The 26813-nt window shown below is 60.5% G+C and overlaps 9 protein-coding genes and 1 non-coding gene across 10 annotated transcripts; 2 read left to right on the top strand and 8 right to left on the bottom strand.

The window, feature by feature from the left end:
• Positions 1-494: 494 nt before the first annotated feature.
• A1Q1_04979 (chromosome organization and biogenesis -related protein) lies at positions 495-5108 on the bottom strand (the record flags this gene model as incomplete). Its single annotated transcript, XM_014321786.1, has 5 exons — positions 495-622; positions 660-1335; positions 1400-1504; positions 1820-5041; positions 5082-5108. The coding sequence occupies 5 exons, from the start codon at positions 5106-5108 to the stop codon at positions 495-497; spliced, it is 4158 nt and encodes a 1385-aa protein (XP_014177261.1).
• A 556-nt stretch (positions 5109-5664) lies between these two features.
• Positions 5665-7260, bottom strand: A1Q1_04978 (cyclohydrolase; the record flags this gene model as incomplete). Its single annotated transcript, XM_014321785.1, has 1 exon — positions 5665-7260. One exon carries the CDS (start codon positions 7258-7260, stop codon positions 5665-5667), a length of 1596 nt encoding a protein of 531 aa, XP_014177260.1.
• Positions 7261-8535: 1275 nt separating this feature from the next.
• On the bottom strand, positions 8536-9417 carry A1Q1_04977 (uncharacterized protein; the record flags this gene model as incomplete). Its single annotated transcript, XM_014321784.1, has 1 exon — positions 8536-9417. One exon carries the CDS (start codon positions 9415-9417, stop codon positions 8536-8538), a length of 882 nt encoding a protein of 293 aa, XP_014177259.1.
• A 225-nt stretch (positions 9418-9642) lies between these two features.
• Positions 9643-9728, bottom strand: A1Q1_t377. Its single transcript has one exon. It is a non-coding gene; the product is annotated as a tRNA-Phe (tRNA).
• A 585-nt stretch (positions 9729-10313) lies between these two features.
• Positions 10314-11567, top strand: A1Q1_04976 (L-ornithine transporter; the record flags this gene model as incomplete). The annotated part of the gene is made up of 3 exons (XM_014321783.1): positions 10314-10344; positions 10394-10498; positions 10702-11567. 3 exons carry the CDS (start codon positions 10314-10316, stop codon positions 11565-11567), a joined length of 1002 nt encoding a protein of 333 aa, XP_014177258.1.
• A 570-nt stretch (positions 11568-12137) lies between these two features.
• On the top strand, positions 12138-12743 carry A1Q1_04975 (uncharacterized protein; the record flags this gene model as incomplete). The annotated part of the gene is made up of 1 exon (XM_014321782.1): positions 12138-12743. The coding sequence occupies one exon, from the start codon at positions 12138-12140 to the stop codon at positions 12741-12743; it is 606 nt and encodes a 201-aa protein (XP_014177257.1).
• Positions 12744-12811: 68 nt separating this feature from the next.
• Positions 12812-14254, bottom strand: A1Q1_04974 (pseudouridylate synthase 4; the record flags this gene model as incomplete). The annotated part of the gene is made up of 3 exons (XM_014321781.1): positions 12812-13712; positions 13752-14132; positions 14178-14254. The coding sequence occupies 3 exons, from the start codon at positions 14252-14254 to the stop codon at positions 12812-12814; spliced, it is 1359 nt and encodes a 452-aa protein (XP_014177256.1).
• Positions 14255-14534: 280 nt separating this feature from the next.
• A1Q1_04973 (cytoplasm protein) lies at positions 14535-15552 on the bottom strand (the record flags this gene model as incomplete). Its single annotated transcript, XM_014321780.1, has 4 exons — positions 14535-14641; positions 14732-15294; positions 15346-15413; positions 15469-15552. 4 exons carry the CDS (start codon positions 15550-15552, stop codon positions 14535-14537), a joined length of 822 nt encoding a protein of 273 aa, XP_014177255.1.
• Positions 15553-15909: 357 nt separating this feature from the next.
• A1Q1_04972 (uncharacterized protein) lies at positions 15910-18662 on the bottom strand (the record flags this gene model as incomplete). Its single annotated transcript, XM_014321779.1, has 2 exons — positions 15910-17882; positions 17933-18662. The coding sequence occupies 2 exons, from the start codon at positions 18660-18662 to the stop codon at positions 15910-15912; spliced, it is 2703 nt and encodes a 900-aa protein (XP_014177254.1).
• Positions 18663-23609: 4947 nt separating this feature from the next.
• On the bottom strand, positions 23610-25395 carry A1Q1_04971 (maize transposon MuDR; the record flags this gene model as incomplete). Its single annotated transcript, XM_014321778.1, has 2 exons — positions 23610-24307; positions 24606-25395. The coding sequence occupies 2 exons, from the start codon at positions 25393-25395 to the stop codon at positions 23610-23612; spliced, it is 1488 nt and encodes a 495-aa protein (XP_014177253.1).
• Between the last annotated feature and the right edge of the window lie 1418 nt (positions 25396-26813).

The raw sequence follows: 26813 nt of genomic DNA, 5'->3' as shown, positions 1-26813 counted from the left end.
CCAAGCGCGCCAGGCCGCTGGCCCACGGCTCCCGGCTCGCCCTTAATCGATCTCAGCAGTGCGCGTTTCGCATATCCACAGCCTTGGGTCTCATGATCTCCTCCAGTCGCAGCATGCATTTCACAGCGTCTCAAGTTGTAGTATGACAATTGCACTGTACCGTTACATACAGCTGTCTATGTTCTATCTATGGCTTCCCCATAACCTAGGGTCCCAAGTTACAGGCCCACGCCGGCAACCCAGATTTCGGTCTCTCCCGTCTTTTCGGCGCCCTGGACGCGATCGACCAATACGGTGTCTATGCCTCTATCATTGAGCATGGCCCAGAGATCGCGCTCGGCCTCATCTCGCTGCTTGTACGCCAGCAAGAGGAGTGGTGCCGGTCGATCTTTCGGCTTCAGCAATCTCTCCAGCGTGGCGACGAGACACGGGAACGAGGCCGTGTTGTACGTGACGTCGGCGGCGCTGCGCTCTTCAGTAAGGGGGGGGGGGACTTACAAGACGAGCGAGGGCCAATCACTCTCAACCCAGGGGGGCATCGGCGCGTCCCAATCGAGCACCTTTGCAGCGACATCGACCCCGTTCAAGTCTATGTTCTGCTGCATGATTTCCATGGCGGAGTCTGGGGTCAGTTCATCCACACAAGGTATTCAACGTACCAAGATCCGTCGCCGTTATCCTCGCCGAGGGCGCTAGCGGCGACAGCGCTATACTGACGAGACCCGTCCCGCTGCCGAGCTCCAGAATGCTGTTCCCGGGGATGAGATCGAGTACTCGTCGGGCGAGGGTGTGTGGGTGTGAAGTGGAGAGATAGCGGCCGAGCCAAGCACTCAGCGCCAGGCCAGAGTCCCACACTTTCTGTTCATCAGCTGTGCTAGAACGTCCAAAGCTCACTTTATCCAGATCAAAACTCGTCTGCTCGACGACTTTCAGTGCGCCATAGGCTGTGGGCCAGGAGCGCGTGATGCGGCTCTGCTTCGGGGCCTCTTTCGCCTTGCCCTTGCCCTTGTCGCCCTTGTCTCCCTTCTTCCCCTTCCCCTTCGCCGCCTTCGGATCAGGCGCGGCCGCGGGAAGTAGTTCGATGCCCTCACTCCACACACCCAGCACGCCCGGATCGGCCAGCAGCCTCTCGAGCGGGATCGAGCTCGGGCCCTGCGCCGGCGGCGCGAGCAGGCCCAATCTCCACAGTTCACCGACCTTCGCGCCCTTCGGCAGCGGGACCGAGATGGGCTTGTACGTGCTCATTGGGGGTTCGAAGGTCGTCAGCACCTGAGAGGGGAGGGGCTGGGAGGGCGGATGAAGACGGTGCCAGGTGTAGAGTACTTCGGTGGGCGACTCGCGCAGCCTGTAATGTCAGCTTTGAAATGGGGGATGGGGAGAGGAGGGAAAGAGGGCTCACTCCGTTCGCAGGTCGTTCGCGACCTGCGGCGTGATCACGACAGGTTCGCCGAGCGGCGTCGCCACCGGCGGAGGACGCAGGAAGGACAGGTACCAGTACATTTTGCTGTCCTGTCTGTCAGTGGTACTGGTCCAAAGTCGCTCAGAGCTGTCAACATAGATCGGCAACTTTTGGTCGACCTCCACATCGTGCCTCCACTTCGCTTGTGGTGGTCACGTGCACACCCCTCCTGGTCCATCCACGACTAGCCAGAACCACAGTACAGGCAGATGCAATGCATTCGTATTCGGTAATGTATGCGCAAAAAGGGGAGTATACACTATGCGATGTGGTTGTTTATGTTACTAGTACTTTTGTTGGTATGCGACAATCCGTCTATCGGGCAACGCCACGCGCCCTCTTCGGCTGGCTGGCGCTGACCTTAACGACGTCCTCGTCCATCTCGACCTCTGGCGTGCCCTCCGCGCCGGCCGCGTCACCCTCGGCCTCAAACTTGGTCCGAAGCGTCTTGAGGAGCGACTTCTTAACCTCGGCCGCCGTCTTGTCCTCGCTCGCGTCCGTCGCCGGCGTGCCTGCGCCAGTGGCCACGCCGTCGCCGCCGACCATGTCGTCGAGCTGCAGCTTGGTCTGGCCGATCGCTGCAATGTCCTCGTCAATGCTTCCCTTGGACAGGAGCTTGATGACCTCCACGGGCCGCTCTTGGCCGATACGGTACGCGCGGTCTGCGGCCTGCTTGTCGTTGTGCGGGTTGAAGTCTTGGTCGAAAATGACCACGACAGACGCAGCAGTCAGGTTGATGCCCACACCGCCGGCCTTGGTGGAGAGTAAGAAGACGGGAATAGAGGGGTCCTCGTTAAACTCGTCGACAATGCCCTGGCGCTCATCCGTGCGCGTCTGCCCGTCCAACCGCACATACTTGACGCCCTTGGACGTGAGCGCGACCTCGAGAATGTTGAGGATCATCGTAAACTGCGAGAAGAGCAGGAGACGCTTGCCCTCTGCCTCGCAACGCTCGATGATCCGGAGAAGCGCGGCCATCTTGCCGCCCTCGAGGAACTCCTTTTCGTCGAGCGCGAAATGCGCCAGCTCCTCGTGCTCCTTGACAAAGTTGTGGATCTCCGCGTCCGTCATCACCTCGAGGTCCTCGACGACATAGTCGAAATTGGAGTCGCACCACGTCGGCGTGTTCAGACACGCACGGGCGATCTGCTTCAGCTTGGGCATCGTGTAGATCCGGCGGAAGAGGAGGGGGTGGGAGGCGGCCTTGCGCAGCTCCATCAGAATGTTGGACGACGACTGGTCCTTGGGCGCCGACGCAGCCTTCTTCTTGCCCTTTGTGGCTTTGGGCTTTCCGTCCTCATCGACGTCGCCGTCGGCAGCCGCCTCGAGCGCCTCCTCGCTCATCGACGCGATCGCCTTGCGGCTCCTAAGCAGCGTGTCGCGGTAGAGCTTGGCCTGTGTCGGGGTCATTTCGCACTCCTCGGTCGTCTCAATCTTGGGCGGGAGCGTGAGGACGTGCGCTTTGCGTCGTCGCAGAACAAAGGGCGTGAGCATGGTGCGGGCGCGCGAAACGCGGTTCTGGCTTAACATGCTCGCCTTGGCGCCCGCGGCCCCCCCGCCACCACTCTGCACCTTGAAGATGGCGCGGAGGTGGGGCTCGGCCTCGGCAAAGACAGAACGGTGAATGAACATGAGCAGCGACACGAGTTCTTGCAGATTGTTCTGCACAGGCGTACCCGTCAGGAGGAGGCGCCACTGCGGCTTGATCGAGAGCAGGTCGGTGTACCGCTTCGACACAAAGTTCTTGAGCATGTGCGCCTCGTCGTAGACGCACGTCTTGAAGTCAATCTTCTTCTTGAAGAAGGACAGGTCGTCATGGCTCGTCACCTGTGTGTAGGATGCGAGCACAACTTCAAGTTTGCCCGCGCGGAACTTGTGCTTGAGCTCTGACCGGAGCTCGACGCGCTCAGCCTGCGAGCCATAATACGTGTCGACGTTGATGTCGGGGGCGAAGCGCTCAAACTCGCGCGTCCAGTTCTCGAGTGTCGACGCGGGCACAAAGATCATGTGAGGGCCGTGGATGCCGCGCTCCTTCAGGTGCGCGAGGAAGGCAATGACCTGGATCGTCTTGCCGAGACCCATCTCGTCGGCGAGGATACACCCAATCTTGCGGCTGTAGAGCAGATTGAGCCAGTTGACGCCAAGCAGCTGGTAGTCCTTGAGGACCGTGCCATCGGAGAGCAGCGACGGCTGCTGGCGGATGTATGAGGCGAGAATCTTGCGCTTGTGCGTGTTCGTCTCGCTGAGGAGTAGCTCGGACACCTTGGCCACGTCGACCTTGACGTCGTTCAGGTTGGACGGCGTGCCCGTGACCGAGTCGCTGGCAGTCGACGCGCCCTTCCACACCGAGAGCGTGTTGGCGATCTCGTCCGCGATGCTCTCGCAGCGGTTCAGACAGCTGTCGATCTGGACATATCCCTCCATGATGTCGACATACTGCTCAAAGAGCTTGAACGACACGCCGCGCGCCTTGCGCAGCTTGGCGGCCACTTCGTCCGCGTCGGCGTACGGCCGCAGCGAGATGATCTTGTTGGCCTGTTCCTCGCTGCACGCAATCGTGCCCGTGAGCGTCTCGACGCTGTCCTCGTTGAACCCGCGCAGGGCCGCACCCTCGGCGTCAATCTCGTCGTCGTCGTCCTCGATTGTCCGCTTCTTCTTACGCACACGCGTGTCCTCCCCGCTCCATGCGTCCGAGCCATCGCTCTCTGCCCCACTCTCGGCGGCGCTCTCCTCGTCCGCGTCCCGCTTCGGCTTGTCGCCCTTGGCGCGCTTGGCGTAGATGGTCGAATTTTCGTTCCTGCGCTTCTTCTTGGGCGACTCGATCGTGGTGCTCACCCGCGGGCGGGCCGAAGCGGACGACACGAAGGGCGACGCCGGCTGGCTCGAAGAGGGAGTCGACGGCGACGGTGTCGGCACATATGTAAAGGTTTTGAGCTTGCTCGAGACAACAGCGCTGTTCTGCGCCTGCCGCTCGGTGGTGATGCCGCGCTCGTGGGCTTCCCGCACCTGGTCCAGGATTTCTTCCGGGTTATTCGGATTCCGCTGGATCGCCTGGTGCACCTCGGCCCGGTTCGCTTTCGGATACTGCCCTATCAGTTTCTGAATGCGCGCTTCAACGTCGGCGTTGTGCTGGTCTCGCGCGGCGGCGACGAGTTTCGGCGGTCCCTTGCGGGGAAGCGCGGGTTTCGATGCCGACGCAGTAGCGGAGGCGGAGCGCGAAGCGGTACCGGAGGTGGAGCGTGAAGTGCTAGCAGAGGCGGGGAGCGAGGCAGGTGCCGCCTTGGTCGGCGAAGCGTCCGGGTCTGCTCTCCTCTTAAGCCTGCTGAGAGGCTGAGGGGAGGATGGCGAGTACTCTCCCAGACTCTTCTTCACCGGACTCGTAACAAGGCGGCCGAGATTCGACGAGGGGATCTGCGTGCGCCCCATTCCCTGCGCTGCTGGCGAGTGCACCGGCGAGCTGGAGGCGGGGACGAGCACGCGCGCCGGGTCTGGTGACGGCGTCGCCGAGTCGATGACTATTGGGCGGGTTGGGCCGCCGGGGGTCGAGCCGGCTGCTCGGCGCTTGAGCTTGTCGAGCGCGTCCTGAAGGTTAGTTTTGCCTGTAGGTCGCAGATCAACTTACTCGTCGCTTCTCCTCTGCCGCGGTCATGATAAGTTACAGTTGGGGTGGATGGATGAATGTGGGTAGGAGGAAGAGGTGAGATGGGAGAAGGGTGCCCCGCACAGATGTGATCGGGCTACTGGGAAGGGTACGAGTGTGAGATGGGAGATGGAGTGTGTTGTGTGTTCGAGTGCTTGTTATCGTCTGGACGCAGGGCGGGTGGCGCGCGTGTGGGTGTACTGGAGTGGACGTGTGATGCGGGGTCGCGTTCCTCACGCGCTCAAAATTTCTAATTTACCCCATACCGCGAGCAACTGAGCCGCTCCTAATCCAGCCATTACGTTCCTGTCGCCGCCATCCCAGTTGACTCAACTCCCACTCTGTGCCCACTCGCCGTCATGCTTCTCGTACGCCTGCACGCCTGGAAGCGTTGCGCGTCATCGTGTTTTAGCTATTGGTTGCATTACAGTTTTACAATGATATGGCGGGGCCATCTCTGACCCCTCTACTCCCTGCAGATCTCCAAGGGTCCAAGATGCGTTGCGATGTGTTTGATGCCGGTTGCGGTGTGCCCGTGAAAGGGGGCGTGATACAAAGAGCTCTTTTAAGCCTGCTCGTCGGTCGACTCGGTCGACTCCGGGATGTCGATCATGTGGCCCATGCGCTCGATTTTCGTTCGGAGGTACTTGTCGAGTTCCGGAGCGCGCGTCGTCGTCGCGCCAAGGAGGCCGACGCCGGCTCTCCGCGCGCGCCACTCGTCGTACTCCTTCTCCTCAGCCGCACTCGGGCAGTCGTGTCGGCACTGCCAGTCGCGCGGAACCATGCCGACGCGGTCAGAGATGCGGATACCCTCGCCGCTGAGGCCAACAACCTTCTCGGGGTTGTTCGTGAGCAGGCGCACGCCGCCCTTGCCGAGCGCCTCGTCGCCGGCGAGACCGAGGTCGCGAAGAATCTCGGCGGCAACGGCGTATGTTCGCTCGTCGGCGCCATGGCCAAGCATCAGGTTCGCAGTCACCGTGTCGTGGCCCAGGTCCTGGAGGTTGTAGGCGCGGATCTTCTCGAGGAGACCGATACCGCGGCCCTCTTGCCGCATGTAGATGACGACACCGCGGCCGGGCACGACCTGTCCCCGCTGGTGCGGTGACGGAGCGCGCGAGGCCTCGGGTGTCGGGAGGTACTCGGAAGTAGAGTCAGAGGGTAACCGCTGAGGCTCGGCGATGCGGCGCATGGCCTCGTCGAGCTGCTCGCCGCAGTCGCAGCGGAGGGAGCCAATCGTCTCGCCAGTGAAGCACTCAGAGTGGATGCGGACGAGCGGGCGGATGTCAACCTCGTCGTCCTCGCCCATGGCGTCCTCGGCGTCGTACTCGGCCTGCGATTTCGGCTTGGAAGCCTGTCCCTCACCTCCAGGGTGGAGCCGGCCGACATAGGCACCGCGGACGACACGCTCCATCTCCGTCTCACCGTCGCGCCAGACGGCGTCCAGTGATCGCGAGCGGATCTCCTTGCGGCCTTTCGGGGCGGCAGCGCGGGCCTCGGGGTCAAGCTGGATCGGGTCCATCACGATCGCAAGGTGCTCCTTGTTGTCGTGTGAGTTGTGGTAGAGGTGCAGGAAAACCTCGCCGTGGGGAGTGGGCACACGGGTACGGGCCATGCACTTGACCTGCGGCTGGCCAGAGGGCTTGCCGATGGGCATGCCACGGCCGTGGTAGAAGTTGACGTGGGCGGGGGAAGCCTGCTGCAGGAGCTGGCTCACGGGCTGGGGGTCGATTGACATCCGTCGCTTGCGCTCGGCGATGGGGGCCGGCGCCGGCGCAGCAGAAAGAGGGGCGGCGGGCGCCGCAACCTTAACGGGCTGCTCCGCGGCAGCCTCGGCCTGGTCCTTGGCGAGTCGCTCGGAGCGGGGAGCCTGCATGCTCTTCCGCGGAGGCATGGGGGACTGCGGCCGGCTCTCATCGCAGGCGGCATAGGGCATCGTGCCGTGTCCAAAGTGGTGTCTCGTGACCTTGTCGCTGCCAGCGAGGACAGCAGTGAGGAGCAGCGAGTCGAGCGGCTGGTCTCGGCGGGGAAGGCCCTTCTTCTTGTTCGGGTTCGGGCCGTCTGCAGTGAGGAGGGAGAGGATGTCGAGGTCGCCCTGGGAGACGTGGTGCTGGGCCGGCTGCTGGTGGGGAAGAGAGGGAGATACTGTTGCTGTTGCGGGCATGGTGTAGATGTGGGTAGGAGTAGGGTCGTCGGATCAAGTGGGGTTCGGTTCGCGGCGAAAATAAGGGAACGCCTCAGAATCCGTCAGCGGGATTTCAGCTGTTGTCGCTGTTGTTGTTGTGCTGTTCAACGTCGAATGTAGCGAGGTCGTGGAAGAGGAATGGCACAGGAGGAGGTGTGAGGGATAGAGAAATGTGGAGAATGCAATGAGCCGGGATGTGGACGATGCTTGCCGAGGGGGGGTGCGCTGTGGAACGGAGACGCAGTTAAGCGAAGGATCGTCAGCCAGCCAGCGTAAGTGCTAGGCCGGGCGTGGGTGGATGGGCCGAGGAAAAGTGGTGTGCGGCTAGAGCGCTCGATGGGTTTGGGTGAGACGGCTTTGTCATTTCCATTGGATTAGGAGCGAGCGCTGGGGTGAGAGCCAATAGGCGCGGGACCAAATGGACCTATAGACCCTTGGATTAGGAACTCTGCCTGGGTACCTGGGTAACCTTGGGTAAGCTGAGCAAGCGGTACGGGCGCGCGGGCATAGTACGTCCCGAACCCCGCGGCCCTCTAGCCCTCTCGGCTGCCCCGGCCATGCTTTACCCGGACCAAATCCCAGGCCGCCGGCGGACAAGAGCGAGCCCCACACGGCCCACACCGCCCACACGACCACGACCAGTCGGGTTCACCGATCGGCCGCGGTCATGTCCACCCTTGCACGCCTCGGAAATCTGTCCGCCCCTCTAACCGGTACGGTCCTCCCTCCAACAAGGTACTACCAATGCATTCAACCCACTGCCGCCCGCCCGCATGCCTCTTCTCCACGGGGCCTCGGACTCGGATACGAGCGGGCGCCAGCGGGCCTCTCCACTTTCAGCATAAGTATGTCACAGGGCCGCCCACATGACGGCCGCTTGGCTTCGTTCCTAACACAGAGGGAGAAAGAGCTACAAACCAGGGAATGGGAAGGGGCCGGGAGTTCAACAAGGAAGTCAAAGAGTGGTAACAGGTCGCGCGCCGCAGTGTCATCACGGAGGTCATTAGGCGCTGGGTGTCGTATCCTCGTCGTTCGGTATCGTCGTAGATGTATCTTGAGTATGGGAGCAAGGTTTCGGTCGGGCGGGAATTGGTCCGCACTTGTGCCGTCGTGTGATTCCAGTGTGAGCTGAAAATCGTCACTGCATGGGAGCAGAGCGGAGTCAAGGTGCGGGGGGACAGAGGAGTGGGTGGGGGGCCATGGAATGATCGACGGTGATCGCAGTGATCACTCCGTCACGGCATCGTTCCGCACTCAAGTGCCATCGCGGAGGTTCCTCGGCGGCTGCCCGAGCCTGATCTCCTCAAAGCGGCACTCACACCCACTGCCCGTAGGACACTGGGCGAGGAATCCGGCCCTGATCTCCCCCTCGCCGCCGAGGGTGAAGATCCGGAGTAGGTCCCATCTCCTCCCATCCGTGCTGGAGTGGAAGGCGAAGCTGGAGCTCCCAGTCCGAGAGACGCGGAGGTACAGCGCCTCCCCGTCCGTTGCGCCATGGCTTGCATCGTCAGAAGCGTCACAGTGGTTCACGACCGACACTGGGCCTGTGGTGCCTGTGTCTCGTGGTCCTGGGGAGCCGTTGACGTCCTCCTCCCCATCTGGAGAGGGTGAGGGCGAGAGAGCCGGCGCCTGCTCGAAACACAGTTTGGCCCAGTGTCGTTTCGGACTGGAAAGGCGCCAGACGATCAACGCCGGAGCGTCGTAGACGGAGCGCTCGCCCTTGATGCTTACTTTGGCCGAGAGAGCGAATGTGCCCGGCGCGCTGAAGCCGAGCGGACGAGCGTTCAAGCGCGGATTCTGAGAGGGTCCGGGGCAGAACCAGTCCGTCGACCCGTTAGCCTCGAGGAAGAGACTGGACTGTGTCACATACGCCCGGCCGGGCTTTAGAGCCCAGTCGAGAGGCGGCAGACCAGGGACGACGACTTCGTCGGCGCTCATAGACTTGCGATGGAGAGTGGGTGAGGAGCGAGGAGGGTGGGAAGGCGGTGGCCGAGCACTTAGAGTAGGGCTGGTGAGGCTGGGGAGGGCGCAGGGAGCGTCGGTGTCGGAGCTGGACCGATGGGAGGCCGCACGAGTCGGCGCGGTATGTGTTGAGTGGTGATGCGTTGGCAACTTGCCCTGTTCTGAGTGCTGCATATTTGCTGCTGAATGATTGAGAAGAGCGTCGTAGTGGCGAGCAGTGCACGAGGTGTGAGCGCTGCACAGAGCTCTTTATCCGCTCAGACCCAGTGCCCTCGTGAGGATGATATCGTCTGGGAATAACTCGCATGCCACAAAAACAAGGTACGGTGTGCCTCACATACGCAGCCGGCAGACGATCCGGCAATGAGTGAGATCTGCAAACTAGCAAAATGCAAAAGATGGGACGAGGGCGGATCGAACGCCCGACCTCAAGAATTGACTTCTGAAGCTTCACTCTCGCGCTCTCCCAACTGAGCTATCATCCCAATTCTGTCTGTAGACATTCCGGCGGGATCATGAACGCCGCGTACACAACGTGGGCGTTTTTTCGGCTGCTCTAGGCTGTTAGACCTTCTGCGTCTTTTGAAGGTCATTCTGGAGCTCCCGCTGGCGTTATGATTGCCGCGCACAACGAGCGAAGACCAATTCCCAGGAACAGGCTAAACACACAAGCGTGCAGCCTAAACACGCACGCGTCGCGCAGTCTGTACGGAGCCCCAGAGTGGGCGTGGTTACGTAACTGCGAAAGTCTCCATAGTGACTCCTCGCTCGATCGGGTTTTATTTCCTGTCCCGACCATCCTCGTCTTCTCGACACACATATCGCACTCTCTTCTACTCCTTCAACGCGGCGTACGACATCGACTTCGCACGATTCGCAACTTGTGACCTGGACCTATCCGACGACTTTTTTCTTGACCCTCCACCAGCCAATTCAGACCACAGCGACCGCAAACAGACCCACAGTATGGGCAGCGACGACAATGGCGCCGTCCGTGACCTAGTCTTTGGCAGTGTTAGTTTGTTGCAGCTTTCAGGTCTTTGGGAATAGCTGACAAGAAGATGGCCGGCATGGCCGCCAAGCTGTTCGAACATCCTTTTGGTGAGCTAAAAACCTCCTGTTCAGCTGACTAACGCCAGACCTCGTCAAGGTCCGCCTGCAGAGCCAGCCGACCGACCGACCGCTGTCGTTCACGGGTCCGCTGGACTGCTTCAAGAAGACGCTGAAGAACGAGGGCTTCCGTGGCCTGTATGCTGTGAGTATCTGCATTGTCTGGACTCGGCGCCGGTGTGCCCCCCACACTTCGGCGACATGCGATACACACGCCGCGGCGGGACTGCGGAATCCTTGTCCCGGAATAACGGCTCGGTGCGCGTAAGCCACACCGGCACCGGCCCGGTGTCTGAGGTTCACAGAACGTCATCGCAGCCAGACAAGCTGAGTGAACGGAGCCACAAGCTGACCAACAGGGCCTCTCCGCCCCCGTTGTCGGTGCGGCGATGGAGAACGCGACCCTGTTCTTCGTGTACAACCGCTGCCAGGCCGGTATCGTCTCTCTTCGCCCTGAGGCTCAGCGCGATGCGCCTCTCACGATTCCCGAACTCGCGCTCTCCGGCGCTGGAGCTGGAGCCGTCACGTCCTACGTCCTCACGCCCATCGAGCTGATCAAGTGCCGCATGCAGGTGCAGCAGATCAGCCACCCCGCCGGCGACGTAATTGTGAAGACGGGTCTCGAGGCGCCGGCATCGCCCGCCTCGCAAGTCGTGCTTCCGGCGAGCATGACGCAGAGCAATGCGCCCAAGGGCCCCCTCGCGCTCATCGCAGACACGGTGCGCCAGAACGGTATCCGCGGTCTCTGGCTCGGGCAGACGGGCACGCTTCTACGCGAGACGGGCGGCGGCGCAGCGTGGTTCGGCATGTACGAGCTTCTGGCCAAGTACTTCATCTCGCGGCGGCAGAAGCGGGCCGCTCCCGACGTGACGATCACGAAGGCGGACCTCTCGCCATGGGAGCTCATGGCTGCCGGCGCCGGCGGCGGGATCTGCTACAACGTCTCGCTCTTCCCCGCTGACAGCGTCAAGAGCACGATCCAGACCTACGCCGAGCTGAACCCGAACAAGCCTGTGCCCGGATTCGTCGAGACGGCGCGCAACATTTACAAGTCGCGCGGCATCCGCGGCCTCTACGCCGGCTGCGCGCTTACGTGCATGCGCTCCGGCCCGAGTTCGGCCATGATCTTCGCCCTCTTCGAGACGCTCACGACGCACCTGGGCTGGATCTTTGATAAGAAGCCCGCGACGCCGGCAGAGCCAGCCCTCAAGTAGAGTAGACATAGAGAACACGCATAGCTTCTTGGACCCATGTACGCCTTGTATACTAGCGCATTGCTTGTTGCAGCTGCTGTCAACAGGACAGAGGATGGAGAGAAGGAGGGGGGGTCTAATCACGTGCACCACTCGCCACTTGTTATCGGTGCCTGGCGCCGGGCGATTGTTGACAACTGACACTCTCCATGGGTCTTGTTGCCTACGGCTCGAGCTCCGAGAGCGAGCCCGAGGAGCCCGTGAAGAGGTAAGCTTTAATCTCAGTCTTAAGCTGACGACAGACGCAAAGTCTCACCATCCGCCCCTTTTTCCTCTCGCGGCACGAACAAGCCAGAGACAGTCCCGAAATCGATACCGAGACCGAGGAAGAAGCTCCCAAGTCTACCAAAATCGTACTCTGGCATTTCAACGGACAGACCTGAAGATCATGGTGGCCGAGTTCGCGCAAGGCCTTTCGTAGATGGAGACTACTACGCGCACGTCTACGTCGAACGTGAGCTGGGGCCCCTTTGGACGTGAAGCTGACTCTCAGTCGACGTCAACGACGAACTGCGCAGCGCCCTGGACAAGATGGGAATGACAGTCGCTTCAGAGCTCCGAGTCACGGCCCATTCTCTGCTGTCGCCCTCCGAACCTACGGTGGAGGACACTGCGGAATCTGAAGCTGGTGAGCTTTCCGCGAAGAAGACAGAACAGAAGCGGCCCGGGGAGGAGCCAATGCCCCCTGCATTGCACATTTCCCTCTCCCACCCTCTTCCACTGCGCCGCCCGCTGTCCCAGACCTTTCCTGGCCTCGTCTCACGCATACTGAGGGACATGCCGGCGTTCAGTGTTGGCCTAGCCTGGCCGCCAAAGGTGTACAACAACGCTCCGAAAAATGGACCCAAGCGCGCATTCCTCGCCCTGCGCACTTCTGCTGGAACGCGAGAGCTGGGCACGTTGCTGGAGAAAGTTGACGGGCTGCTGAGGAGGGAGCACCTGCCGACATACCATGAGAATCCCGAGTTTCACACCAGTTTTGCATGGTGGCTCGACGATGGTAAGAAGCTGGATCTGGGCCTGTTGGAGAAGCACAAGGAGGAAGTGATGGCGTTGTTGAAGAGCGGATGGAGAGTGGACCACGTCTGCGTCAAGGTCGCCAAGACGATCACTCGTATCCTGTTGCGCGACGCCTGACATTCCCGCACTCTGAACTAGAAGCTAAATCTGTATCACATAATGCACTGTATCACTGTATCACTACTCTAGTACTGCTTCTGCCTCGACTTGGAGTCACGAACCACAGGCAGCGGAACGGGCACGAAGCGGCGGAGCACCTCGTTCTCCCACTCCTTCAGCGGCGCCTCAGCGTTGCGCCTGTGCACCGCGTCGTACCCATACCTGTCCCTCCACTCCTCCTTTGTCATGTTCTCGCGCGCCTCCTCCCTCTCCTGCTCCTCGGCCTTGCGGCTCGCGTCGCGCTCCGCAATAGCGCGCTCAAACACATCCCACGGAACACAGGGCACGGAGCGTTTCTCCTCCTTACACGCCGCCGGCGCGGGCGCGTTCGTCGCCTCCTCCTCCGAGATCAGCTGCGAGGGTACGACGCCGCCCTCGGCCTTCTCGGCGCGAGCGGCGTCCTCGGCCGCCATCTCGGACGCGAACTCGTCGAGCAGCGCCTCATCCTCGGGCCCGTTGAGGACAAACTCGCCCTGCCGCGTGCGCGTGAGCTTGACGACGTGCGCGCCGCAACCAAGCGCGAGCCCAATGTCGTGCACGATGGAGCGCACATACGTGCCCGACGAGACGGTCATGCGCACCGTGAATGCGGCGGGGCGCTTGCCCGTCTTGGCGCTTACTTCGGGGACGTCGGGCGCCTCGAGGTCGATTGGCGGCTCGGCGGTCGCGGCCTCGCCGCCCGCGTCGTGCACCATCTTGTTCAGCTTGGTGAAGACCTCCTTCTCGTCGGTCGAAAGACGCTGCGTAGGCCACTTGTACGTGTGTCCGCCGTCGCCCTCGACTTCCTGCGCCGGCTGGAAGTCGATCAGGTCGATCGAGACTTCGCACTCCCTCACGGGAATCGCGCGGGGGAGAGGCTTGCTCTCCCGCGCGTACTCGTACAGAGGCTTGCCGTCCATCTTGAGTGCGGAGAAACTGCTGTCAGCTCTGCGAAGCAAACGTTAAGCTGGAGAGCGAAGGACTCACATGGGCGGAGTCTGCTTGATCTTGCCCCTAAACTGGTCGAGGACGCGCTCGACGTCCTCGCGCGTGACGCCGTCAAAGTCGCCGGTGCTCAGGATCGAGCCCTCCGAGTCGTAACTCGTCGTCGCGGCGCCGAGGAGGCCGATCGACTCATACTCCTTCGTGCACTCGAGGAAGCGGTTCAGGTGCTTCGTGCCCCGATTCACGCCGATGACAAGCACGCCGTCCGCGAGCGGGTCGAGCGTGCCGCCCTGTCCGATCTTGAGGCCCATGTGCGTCGCATTCTTCTTCCGCTTGTTGCGCTCCTTCGGCCGTGTCTGGTTCGGGTCCACGAAGAGGCGCGACTCAAGCAGGAGCGGGTTCAGAGCGTCGATGATCCGCATCCTGCGGTTAGCTCGAACCACCTTTTGTAAGCTTCCGGAGACTCACGACGGGGGACCGCTCGGCTTCGCGACGGGGAACAATCCATTCAGAGGCAGAGGAGGTGTCGGCGGAGCTTTCGGCATGGTGGTGTTTGTTGTTGCAAAGGACATGTGTTCCCGGTGGTTGATCTGCACCCATGTCCAACTTTTAGACGTCACCCGTGCCTGGAATCCATATCGACGGCGGCAAAAACCGTGCTCTCCGTTATTTGTGCGCCGAGCTGCTGAAGTCTGCCGCTTTGATGCTGAGCCTACTGCATGCATGCAAAGTGGGTTTCAAGCAGCCGGGAGTTTAGTATCGTAGCACAATGTGGTATGCATATCGTGATATGTTCTAATGGTGTTCTTCGGGAGGAAGAACTTTCTAAACGTCGCCCTCGAGGGGGATGCCGGCCTGGAGCATCTTGACGGCGATCTCGAAGAGGTAGTCGAGGCACTCGGCCTGGGTCTTGGCGGACTCCCACGAGGGACCTGTCTGTCAGCTTATTTGCCCGTTCTGCGTAGCTTCTTCAGCGTCACCCGAGGGCCAGAAGATGCCCCCTCCTCCAGCGTCTCACTCACCCCAGACGTAGACACCGTGCCTTCGGACGAGAATGGCGGCGGCGTCCGGGTACTCCTCCATGGCCTTGCCCATCGAGTCGGTGAGATCCTCCTCGCGCGCCGTGTTCTCAATAATGGGCACCTCGAGCGTGTTGAAGTATGCGAGCGTCTTGCCGACGCCGCCGAGGCGGACGCCCTTGATCATCTCCTGGTGGCTGATGCGGAAGCTCTTAGCGTCCTTGCCGAGCAGGAGCGTGAGCATGACTGGCATGTTAGCTACGTAGACCGCGCGCCCCACAGCTTCGGACAATGGACGAAGTGTCCCTCTCGTCAACAGGAAGGAAGACTCACCGGCATTCTGGGAGTGGGTGTGGATACACGACTGGGCGTCGCGCATTGTGAACGCGTTCCAGAACAGGGGCGTGCACTGCGACTCGTTCAGGCCCTTCTTGGACGGGATGCGGAGGAGGTCACGCTTCGATCCGGGCTTGGGGACGGCCGACTGCGCAAAGGGGAGCACGAACATGTGCTCGGGAAGGATGCGCTCCTTCTGCACACCTGACGGCGCAAGGTAGACGAGCTCGCTGACATTAGCTAGAGATACAGAACGAGAAGGAGAAGAAGCTTTTGCTCACCCCTTACGCATCGAGATACCACCACCGGTACCCGTGACCCAGCCGAGCTTGTAGAACTCGCGGCACAGCTCGGGGATCAGGTTAGCGGGCTGGCGTCAGCTCAGCAAGGGAAGACGGACCTACGTGCTCGGGGTCCTGGCTCTGGACGAGCGCCTCGGCCTCAGCGCTGAGGGGCGTGATGTCACCGTATCCTTCGATCTTAACCATGCTTGCTTGTTGCGGCGGAGTGGATTGGGGGTGGTGGTGAACCAAGAACAATAACAAACGTTCACCCCGCGGCGAACTTTTGATCTCGGGTCATTCCTCAGGCACGTGGGATGTCGCGATCGCCCCTGCACATGAGCTGCACGCTCATCTGGTGAGTCTCTCGTCAGTGACTGCCCTACTGCCAACTTCCAAGCACGCAGCGACTCCAGAAATATGATTCATCTGTACATCTGTACATTCAAGTTACGAGTGATATAGAGCTACAAGTTGTTGAAATACTGGCAATAGCTGAACATATAAGTGAATAACGAGTCTCGTTAAGTTGATTAACCGCTCTCTGCGAACTGTACACCTTCCTCACCACCTGTGCCGGTCCGCGTCGCTACCCCTCCTTCCGCTTCCGCTCCCGGACCAGTAACCTCCACTGCTGCGAGGCGAGTCGACGTCCATGCCCTTGCCGCTGATGGGGCGGCCGCCGTCCGCCACCGAAGACCTGCTGCTACCAGGTCGGTGGTCGACGTCCATGCCGCGGTGGTCACTGGGACCTTGGCCGTAGCTTGGGTGGCGGTCTCCATTAGCACTCCTGTACCTGTCGCTGTCGCGTTGCTTGAACTCCATGCTGGAGGGGCGGGGAGGGCGTCCGGAGTCCATATAACGGAAACGCTCACCGTCCACGGGCTGGCGGTAGCGAGGATCCATGTACTGCGAGCGGCCGTCCTCTGCATAGCTCCTGGGTCGGTCTCCATTCGTTATGTGGTGTTCCCGGAACCCGCGAGTAAGCGGCTTCATGTCACCTCCAGAACTGGGGCGTCCGTGGTCCTCGCTCTTGGCTCGACTGGAAGGTCGCGACTGGTCCTCCTCGCCCGACCAACGACGCTTGCCGCCGCTGTCGGAGCTCATGCTGGCCTGAGACGCTTGAGTGGGACTCCTGTGAACGTCTCGGCCGAACTCGCGGGGCATGTCCACGGGGCTCTTGACAAGACCGGAGCCGTTCTGCATGGTAGGACTCTGGCTGCCGGGGTTGACGGGGCTGGCCTGCGACGAGGCGCTCAACGACTTCATCGGTTGACGAGGGAAGGACGAGTCGGCCTGCATGCCTCCCACCAGCGTGTCGATCATGACCACGCCCTTGGACTCCTCCCACGTCTTGGGCATGTGGTCGGGGTAAAACACGTCACCGGCGCGAAGGAAGGCGAACGGTCCCTCGTAGCCATGGCGGTTCTCAGGCGTAAGACAGTCCCTCCACTTGCCAACAAAGCCGCCATTGACATGCACGTATCCCCTCAGCAGCCATCTGCCCACAGGGTACTTGTCGGCCTCACCCACTGAGAGCAGCACCAAGCCATCCCACGAACGAATTCTGCCGCGAATGGTGGCGTTACCCCAGCCACATCGGTGGCGTCCAGACAACAAGATCTCCTTCGTCCAGCCAGGCTTCTCAGGCGCGTACAACTCATCGCCGGTAAGGACCTTGTACCCGTATCCGGCGCGGATGAAGTTGATTTCAGCCTCGGAGTCCTCATCCCCGAACCCGGCGTTCATCAACTTTCCACGGCCGCCGACCTCATTCTCCGGGACGCGGATGACCGTCTCCTCGAGTTCGATCTCCACGCCGTTGCGGTGGAAAGTGCCAGTCTGGACAGCATGCACATTTCCACTGAGAGCCTGGCGGTAGCCCTCAAAGTCGAAGAAGAGCATCTCCCCACGCCAGAACCCGGACATGCGCTTGTGGAACGTCAAAGGAGGCAGGCCCGTGCCGTTGTGGGCATCCTGGCAGACCGAGTTGCGCTGCCACTCCAGGTCATGGTACAGCGACGGCAGCAGATGCGTCTCGCTGAACAAGCCCTTGGGGGACGGGTCGACCCAGAGAGTGCTTCCCGGCTTGATGCCCATGCGTTCGGGGTGACGGGCCAGAAGTCGGAAGAACATGATGTAGGCAGAGGTAGCAATGTTGGGGGGTGCGCGCATGTGCGAGTGGCCGAAGCGAGAGTACGGCGCGAGATGCCTGGCGATAGGCTGGTGCTCCTTGCATTGGGGGCTGCAGACTGGAAGCTTGCGGTATCGCCAGTCGGCGTACTCGAAGGGGAACTGAGCACTGCCAAAGACGAAGGGGCGGAAAAGGAAGATCTTCTCATCGACTTCGGCCGGCGTCCTCTCTCCAAACAAATCACATGTCGAAAGAAGAGTGATCCAGCACGCGAGTGATCTGGTCGGGTTGACTTCTGGGAAGCCGGGCTTGAGCGATGCAGCCAAAACGTTCTCGTTGTACTCGAGCAAGATCCACTTGTGGAACAGGCACTCGTCCGTCAGGAAGGCAAGATTTCGGTAGTCTGCGCGTGTGTCAGCCAGATCTCAGGAGCGTTGTCTCAAGACTGCTCACCGTTCTCGCTGAAAAGGAACCACAGAATCCAGTTGTCGGAGGTCATGTTAGGGTGCGCCGACACACCATTAGGGGACAGAGTTTGATGCATGACTGCCCAGCGCATACGGTTGCGCAAGTCCCAGCGGGCCTTGTACTCTCGCGCCCAGGCCTTGGGATCCGAGAATGTCGGCGACGATAGCGTCCGCCAGGTGCTGGCATCGAAAACTTCTCCAGGCTTGTTCGTCTTGCGAATGTCGTACATCCACTGCGTCCGACGGATCAGACCGTCAGTGTCGAATGTATCCCGGAACAGCCAGTGGTAGAGGACGGGGTTGTTCTTGATCCTGAGTTTGCGGTAGATCGATCGGCAGGTGAGGTACAAGGGGAACAGACGACCAGGACGCCCTGCCTTCAGCCTGCCGTCTTTGGTGTCGACCACAACGTGGTACGCAATGTTCGCCAGGATTTCAGCTGGCATGTCGGCCAGCTCGGGGAGAGGGCGGTGGGACGACGATGACTCCATGGTCGGTGAGGCATTAAACGAGGAAGGAGAGTGGACCATACCACCAGCCCTCATGCTGCCACTGCTACTGGTGCTGCTAGGCCTCCGGACATGGTGGCTGGCATAGTCGTACGTCTGCGGCGGGGACGAGTCGGTCGAAGATGGTGACGGGCCTGTCGGGGAAAGAATGAACTGAAGGGAGGCCTTGCGGGAGGGGGGAAGGGATGATGGTAATGAAGGAGGCATATCGAGTTCCGCTACGCTGCCGGGTTGGCGTGCCGACGAGAGCTGGAGAGTTGAGACCGTAATGGTTACGGTATGACGCGGGGGTCGCTGTTCAAGAGATGGAAGAGTGTTAGTTCCAAGATCCGAGTTGCAGCATCGACCGGCTCAACTGCAACCAGCTGGGATGATGTTGGTCAAGGCCGAAGGAACGAGGCAGGTGGGCCCGATGATGTGCAAGGGCTTTCAGATTTGGTGGCGCACGAGGGTACGAGGGACCTGAGGGTAGAGAAGGGCAGGGATCAGGACAGGATGATCCAGCGGCGATTAGTATTCGGTCTGCGGCGGACTGGGCGGACCGGACGCTTGGACACGTTGAGAACTGCTGAGCCTGCTGCGCGATGGACAGTTTGGATCCACGGCAAAGACGCTTGGTGCACTGCGATGGTCGGGAGACGATTTTCAGCTAGTGGTGGTGGTCGTCGCTCTGGCGGTGGTGGTGGTGGTGACGAACGGCTGGAATTGGGATAATGAGGAGGGTGCAGGGGTGGTCGAATCGGAGAGCTCGTTAGGTCGGGATCGTCGAACAGACGACTTGCTGGATAGAGGATAGAAAGCAACGGGATGTATGTAGTGTGAGGAGTAGAAGTGTCAGAGATAGTTGCTAGGTGTGGCTAGGTGTCAGAGGAGGGGCGAGGGGAGCAAGGTGCTAAGTAAGCGAGGAACAAAACGACGGGTGATGAATCGAGATGATCGACACGAGTGTGCGTAATTGCTGCCTCTGCTCTGATTCTATTCCAGTTCCCAGTTACGAAATACAGCTGACATTATGTCTCTGGAGCCAGCGCGCACAACATGTCATTGCCGCTGGACACACGAACGCCCCCCTCGGCATTGGGGCTGGAAACTATTCGCTTGCTCCAAAGATTTGATGCATGAGCGCACATAACACATCCGCATGAAGGACGCCAGTGCCAGTTGCGGGTACTCGATACACGACACGCCATGGACCCCACTCTGCGAGAAGCAGTTCTGCAGACTTCGTCCGGGTTGGTGCTGCAAGGAGCTTCGGCCATGTATATCCACCATGTCCAAACAGATCTTGACGTTTTGGCGGGAGAGGAGCGACCCTGGGCATACCTGGGCCGATGAGCATTTTGGCAGGCTTCGGCTCTGGCACCGCGACATCCAGGACAGTCAGGACAACATGACGGTCAGGACCCAGGACGGAAATCCAGGATCCCAGGAAATCAACCTGGGTCCAGGGAGCAAAGCCGGCAGCCAGCCCAGCCATGGCCAGCCAGCCCAGCCAGCCCATGCAAGCAAGCGGCGACCTTTGTGCGACGCTACGTTCCCTCCGTTCCTTGCATGGCGGTGTCGTGCGTCCTGTATCTCTAATCAGATATTCTTTTGCGTCCTTCGGTCTGCGTGGGTTCAACCACGTCGTAACGGCATCATCTCACCCGCCCCTCCATCGCGGGCGACTCTCAGGTTCGTGAGCAAGTGCCGCCGGCGCCAGCGTGCCCCTGACGAGAAACAGCTGCGTCTGATCCAGGACTAGCTGCTTCGTATCGCGCTGCAGGCATGCACGTATGGTTGCTGTGATGCTAAACAGAAGTACATCACGCTGCGCCTCTTCCGTCATCTGTTGGGGGTCCCGGTAGACAGGGCCCTGCGTAATACGCAAGGGGGATACAAAGATGCGTCAAGGAAGAATTGAACGAGCGAGGCTATGCATATTTCGTTGTCCCGCTGTTTCGCTGTGTGGGTGACGGGTCCCACTTGGGGTGCAGGCGGGCAGCAAGCCACGATCCGCGCAGGCTCTAGCGTGTGCGCCAGGTGCAGTAGAGTTGAGTTGAGATCTGGCGGCGGGCGTCGTTCCGCCGGATGTGGACGCCGCGTTTGCCGTGCCTCTGATGCGCTGGTGCGTATTTGGTTGCATCGATGGATGCGGGAAGATAGCGCAGTTAGCGCAAGAGGTGACGCGTTTGACTGGGAAACGGATGACGGGTGACTCTGGTCTGCTCTTTGTCCGGTCTGGTCTCCATTGATCAGTACATTGCAGCCACACTTAAGGTGCGGATGGTTCGGTCCGAGGCTCCGTGTAATTCAAGGGAAGGCTTGGGCGAAGGCAGCTAGACAAGCAAGGCAAGCTGGCAGGCAAGGCAGATGGGGCCAGGGTAGGACAATGAGACCATCAGGCCATTGACCATCCGTTTCTCCATTCACGGCCCCCGGGCAGTCTGCAGAAGGAAGAGCAAGAGAGAGAGAAAGAGATACGCTTTCCTCCCCAGGGCCAAACCCAATGACCGCGAGATCCTGTGCCTGGATCTGTATAGATCTCGTTCTCGGTTCTCTCGGTCCTCGGCTCGCTCGCTTTAGCACTGGTCTGCCCTCCATCCCTGCCGCCGCCCACCCTTCTCCGCCCGAGACACGTCCACCGTCTTGCATCAAGCCATACCCTAATCCCTAACCAGCCCTAATGCCCTAATGCGCGATTGCACCTTGCACCTTACTGCGATTACACCCCATCTCAAGCTCTCAACTCATCCAGACATCACGGTGCGGACGGTGCCTCGCGTGCCAATTTGCGGCGCCTCCTCAGGTCCCCCCAGGTCCGCCCAGGTACCCAGGACTGCCCAGCCGCCAGTAGCAGTGGCGACGTCACTGGCGAGATTAGCATTCCTCGATTTCCTCACCTGTTTAACCGAAACTCGCACCAGTAGTTGCTTGAGCCTAGCTTCTTGTCACTTTCTTCTCTTGGCTCTGCATTGAACTACGCAGGATGATCCATACAACCACCGATCGCGTCATGACCCGCGACCCAGGGAATGCATCTCCATCGGGTCGGGGAGTGCCCGTGCTCGCTCATGCGACAGATCGGCCCCTGTCTTCCCCTGCAAGCAACGCATGGCAGGCAAGTGATCGGATGCCGTTGCGTTCATTATCTCGTTCTCGTCTCACGACAAGCCCAGCGCCCGACGCACGGCGCAGGGCTTGGCAGCTTGGCTGTCGCTGAGGGACGCCGCCAGTGTACCAGTGTCCAGCGTCCGTGTCCATACAGATCAAAGCTTATCCCGAATCCGAATCACGCCTGGCAGAAGGTCACCGGATGTACAACCTCCCGGACATCCACCCGGCCCTGGGCAGCTGGGCATTCAACGGCCATCGATCCCTCTCGGCCCTCTCGATCCCTCCCCTGTCTCCTTGTTTCCCATCTCCCCGTGCTCTTTCATCGAAACGCCACCGGCTCGACCGAACATGAGCGTGTCTGCACAACCCGGACCGCATTCCGCAAATGACTAAGAGGGATGTGTCTGATCGACCCGCCCGGCACTCTGCTTGCAGAGCTTCCATTGATCCATACGGTCCGACGATCCGGCGCAGTGATCTTGATGAGTCTCGCTTGCGCTTCCGTGCGCCGTCATCGGGGGGGGCCTGTCGTCGTCAGATCTGTCGGCTTTGAGGCACGGCGGCACAGAGGTACGGAGGGTGCCAGACCTGGGAGGAAAGGCACGGCGGCGGCGGCGTCTGGAATGCGACGTGCATGCAGAAAACACTGTCGTTGGCCGGCCCCACCGTACTGACGCCGACAGTTCTTCCGGACTGACCCTTTTTGACATTAGGAGATTACCCAGGCCATCATCAACTGGGACCCAAGGCTTTTCATCAGGCACCGTCCGCCCGCCGCTCAGTGCATTTTCTGCGCCTGCTCCGCGCCGCGAGGCCGCGAACGGAGCGGCAGCACGCACGCAAGCAATGCACTTTTGAACCAACTCCTAGATCTGACCCGCGCCCGCGTAAGGAAGCCACCGATCACAGTGCCGTACTCTGTCCTCCAGGCCTTGTCGATGTGCAAAACGATCTCCGACCGACGTGGCCTTCGTCCCGGCGCAGCGCGCAGCACGCAGTATGGTGCATTGTCCGCCCTTTGGAGAGAGAGAGAGCATGTGGTGCACAAAGGTCTGGCCCAAGCGTCGGCGCCGCGTGCTCCCTGCTTTGCAAGCGATGCCGAATCGGCAGCCTGAGCAGCCTGAGCACGCGGTGCACCAATGCGCCCCGAACGCATGGTCCTACACTCCTTTGTGGCCGATTGCGAAGCGCAGCAGCACATAATCAAGATACCAACACGGCCACCGGCCCAAGCGCGTTTGCCGTTTGGAGTGCCGACCGGGATTGAGGTTGACCGAGGCGAAGGCGCAATCCTTCCTTCGCTTTGGTGGTAGTCACCCCGCACTGTCGCTCCTGAAAGTGGTCCTGCAGCTCCTGCGCTCCTGAGTCAGAAAGTCAGGATCAACTTGTCTCCATGGTCCCCCCTTCAGCCCGACCTCAGGACCCAGGGGGCTGCAAATGCATGTGCACGACGAATGCGCATGTACCGTACGCGCCTGCGCGCCGCCATCAAAGCAGACACCGCGCGGCGAGTCCAGCCCCCACCACCGCCATGTTGCCAGGCCGCCGCCGGTGCACGGCGAGCCCGCGACACGGCGACCGCCAAACAGGCGAGGACAGCCGAGATCTGCGCGCAGCGGACAAACGGACTCCCCGCTGCGCCGATGTCGGTTTCGTCAGGTGCCCAAGTGGGGGGAAAGATCATCATGCACCCCATGTGTCTGTACGTGCCGTGTCCAGTAGGTTTGCAGGGAGCCGTGTACGCTTGCCTTTCCACTTTCGATCGATCGCGGCGCCGTGTCAAATCGAGGTCAGGCTCTTGTTCGCATACCGGGCCCCAAGCCCGCCTGACATTGCACAAAGCAAACGTTACGCGGACTGAGAAAATTTCTAGAATAACTAGTTTTTCGGACGCGTTTACTAGAATGACTAGTACTAAGGCAGTAACGCTCTCGTCAGGGTCGCTCAGGGTGGTGCAGGGTCGCCACGTGGCCGGGGCACATACGTATGTAGTTGCTCGCCATCAAAACACCGTTGCTCGCGATCGATGTTTCACTTCGAGTTGCATAGGTTCTAGAACTAGTTCTGGGCTCTAAACGTCTGCGAGGACGCTGTCATGCGCTGTCCTTGCTTAGCACGCTTCTTTTTACGTGCCCCTGCACCGGAACCACGCAGGCGAGGCAGCCGTTGCTTAGGATCAGCCTCTAGCTCACCGGAGAGCGCGTGGAGGGGTGTAAACACCTCGTAGACCGCTCTCCAGCCCTTGGTGGTCCAAAACGGTGCAACGCACTGCTCGGCGTCCACCGTGACGCTGGCCTTCATGAGAAGAGCCAGGCCATGGCGGCACACGATCAGGTATTCAGCCTGAAAACCGCAGTTGCACTGGCACATCACCTGGCCACCAGGTTCCTGCCAGACCGTCACGATCCTCTCAGACCATGTACGGCCTGGCGAGCCCACCTTGCCATGCATGTGGGGCCCTCTCATCAACAGCAGAGTGTAGCGAACACGCTCACGGGCCAGGGTGAGCTGATCACTGAAGAGCTCGTACGCCCGAGGGGTAAGAGGGCCCTGATGCTGGTCGGCAGAGCGTTTATTCTTGACAGCGTGCTCTATAACCTTGTCGCGCAGGCTGTGGAAGAGCGTAACGATGGGTTTGTCGCGTAAACCGTCCAGCCAGGCGTTGCACTGCTCGACGGCGTTGGAGGTTGTCATGCCAAACCTCGCTGGAGCCCAAGCGCGGGCCCAGCGGTCACGGGGGAGGGGGTCTAGGTAATCTATGAGGCCGTTCATGTCGCTGTTGAATCCGATTTGCCTCGTAAATTGAGTTGAAATGGTCGCGAGAAAAGGTGTAAGCGAGGTTGAAAAAGAAATCAGCCGCGTTCTTGCCACACTTAGAGCGGACGTTCGACTTCATGTGCTGGCAGCAATACACGTGTTTCGCGAGCGGTAACTCGTGTTCTAGGCCGTTGAGGATGCCGCGCATCCTGTCTGAGACGAACACCTGCAGAGGAGAGTTCAGGTGAGGTACATGGTCCCGGAGCCGAGCCAGAAACCAGCGCCAAGAATCCTCACTTTCTGCTCGAGTTACACCCCAGGCAATGATGCAGAGGTGCGCGTTGCCGTCCTGGCAGACAGCCAGCTGCAATACGAACTCGTGCGGGCCCTTAGAATGACAGGCATCGATGGCCACGATAGGTTTACACAGGGCTGCAACTCGTGGCGAAGTGGAGGGGCTGATAAAGACATTGCCGTTGCCGTTGTGCTCGATCTTAGCTGCAGGATCTGCCTGTCGGAGACTCTCTAGGTAGGCAGGCAACTGCTGGCGTTGCGTATTGTGGTCCTCCTTGCGGCCCTCGCTCATAGCGGTCGTACACTTCCAACTGGCGTGGTAGCGAGGTTTGAAATGGCCGAAATGGCTCTCAATGGCCTGGGTGAGCTCCTTAGGGCGTACGGAGCTCTGGGCGGGGTCGGCGACAGCGGTGGCGAGCTCTCTCATCATCTTAGCGCGCGAGAGACCATGGCGGGCGGTCTGTTCTGTCGTGGTGCAGGTATGACGTCGTACGAGATAGGTGCAGCGGTACGGAACCTCGGCGTTCTTTCTATAGAAACGGACCTCGAAGGGGCACAAGTCCGTCAGGGCGTTGACGGCGGCCTTGTCCAGGCCCTTGGTGCGCCGGAACCTCTCGGTGCAGGTGGCTGCAAGCTGGGTGGGCCCGGATCGCCACCTGGTGCCGGCACCCGTCGGAGACTGAGCGGAGAGCAGGTTCGTGGCCAGAACGGCCCTCTCCTTGCTCTGAAAGAGCGTTCCGACCTCGATAGGTATCACCAGAGTGGCTCTGAGAGCGGGCTCGGCGTCGGTCATGGTGAGGGTGGGTGGGTGAGACACTGGATGGTGAGCAACCTGGTCTCGATCGCGAGCAGCGCGTTGTTGGTGGCCTGAGCGGAACCTATTGCACGTGGCGACCCTGCACCACCCTGAGCGACCCTGACGAGCGCTCTACTCGATTGCACTAGTCATTCTAGCAAACCTGTCCGAAAAACTAGTTATTGTGGAAATTTTCTCACGCGGACTGCATCGTTCCGCGTACGCCATTGCATGCGCGCACGTTTAGCACCCTCTACTGAACCGCGAAGTGACCGCCACAGTTGGTGGCCGTAGTGGGATGCATGACCTCATTGCGGCTTGTCAGATAGCCTCGGCAGTCGCATCGCGCACTGTCAGTGGCTCATCTGCTTAGCTCCAGACTTCTTCCTCTCCACGCAAAGGATCGGCGACCGACGCCGAGCCCAGGTTTAAACTTGGGGTTACGCATAATGCTAGGTTAGTCCGCAAAAACGCATAACGCGGCAGCGCAAGGGTGCGGAGCGTTGTTTCCGCCCTCCCCTTTCCCTCCCTCTCTCTCTCGCCTCTCTTCCTGCGCACGGCCTGCAGTTCTGCGACTTTGCTCGGACAGGGGTCACTCACTGGTCTCGGACAAGCGGAGCGCGGAGCGTAAAAGCTGTACAATGCCTTTTGACGGGCGTTACTATATTCCGCTACAGACTTTTCCCTAATACTGTGCGACGTGCATGCAGAAAACACTGTCGTTGGCCGGCCCCACCGTACTGACGCCGACAGTTCTTCCGGACTGACCCTTTTTGACATTAGGAGATTACCCAGGCCATCATCAACTGGGACCCAAGGCTTTTCATGGACCATACCACCAGCCCTCATGCTGCCACTGCTACTGGTGCTGCTAGGCCTCCGGACATGGTGGCTGGCATAGTCGTACGTCTGCGGCGGGGACGAGTCGGTCGAAGATGGTGACGGGCCTGTCGGGGAAAGAATGAACTGAAGGGAGGCCTTGCGGGAGGGGGGAAGGGATGATGGTAATGAAGGAGGCATATCGAGTTCCGCTACGCTGCCGGGTTGGCGTGCCGACGAGAGCTGGAGAGTTGAGACCGTAATGGTTACGGTATGACGCGGGGGTCGCTGTTCAAGAGATGGAAGAGTGTTAGTTCCAAGATCCGAGTTGCAGCATCGACCGGCTCAACTGCAACCAGCTGGGATGATGTTGGTCAAGGCCGAAGGAACGAGGCAGGTGGGCCCGATGATGTGCAAGGGCTTTCAGATTTGGTGGCGCACGAGGGTACGAGGGACCTGAGGGTAGAGAAGGGCAGGGATCAGGACAGGATGATCCAGCGGCGATTAGTATTCGGTCTGCGGCGGACTGGGCGGACCGGACGCTTGGACACGTTGAGAACTGCTGAGCCTGCTGCGCGATGGACAGTTTGGATCCA

Source organism: Trichosporon asahii, assembly GCF_000293215.1.
Source record: "Trichosporon asahii var. asahii CBS 2479 unplaced genomic scaffold scaffold00071, whole genome shotgun sequence".
In the NCBI taxonomy this organism is placed as follows: Eukaryota; Fungi; Basidiomycota; class Tremellomycetes; order Trichosporonales; family Trichosporonaceae; genus Trichosporon; species Trichosporon asahii.
This window is presented reverse-complemented; position numbering and strand designations above follow the sequence as displayed.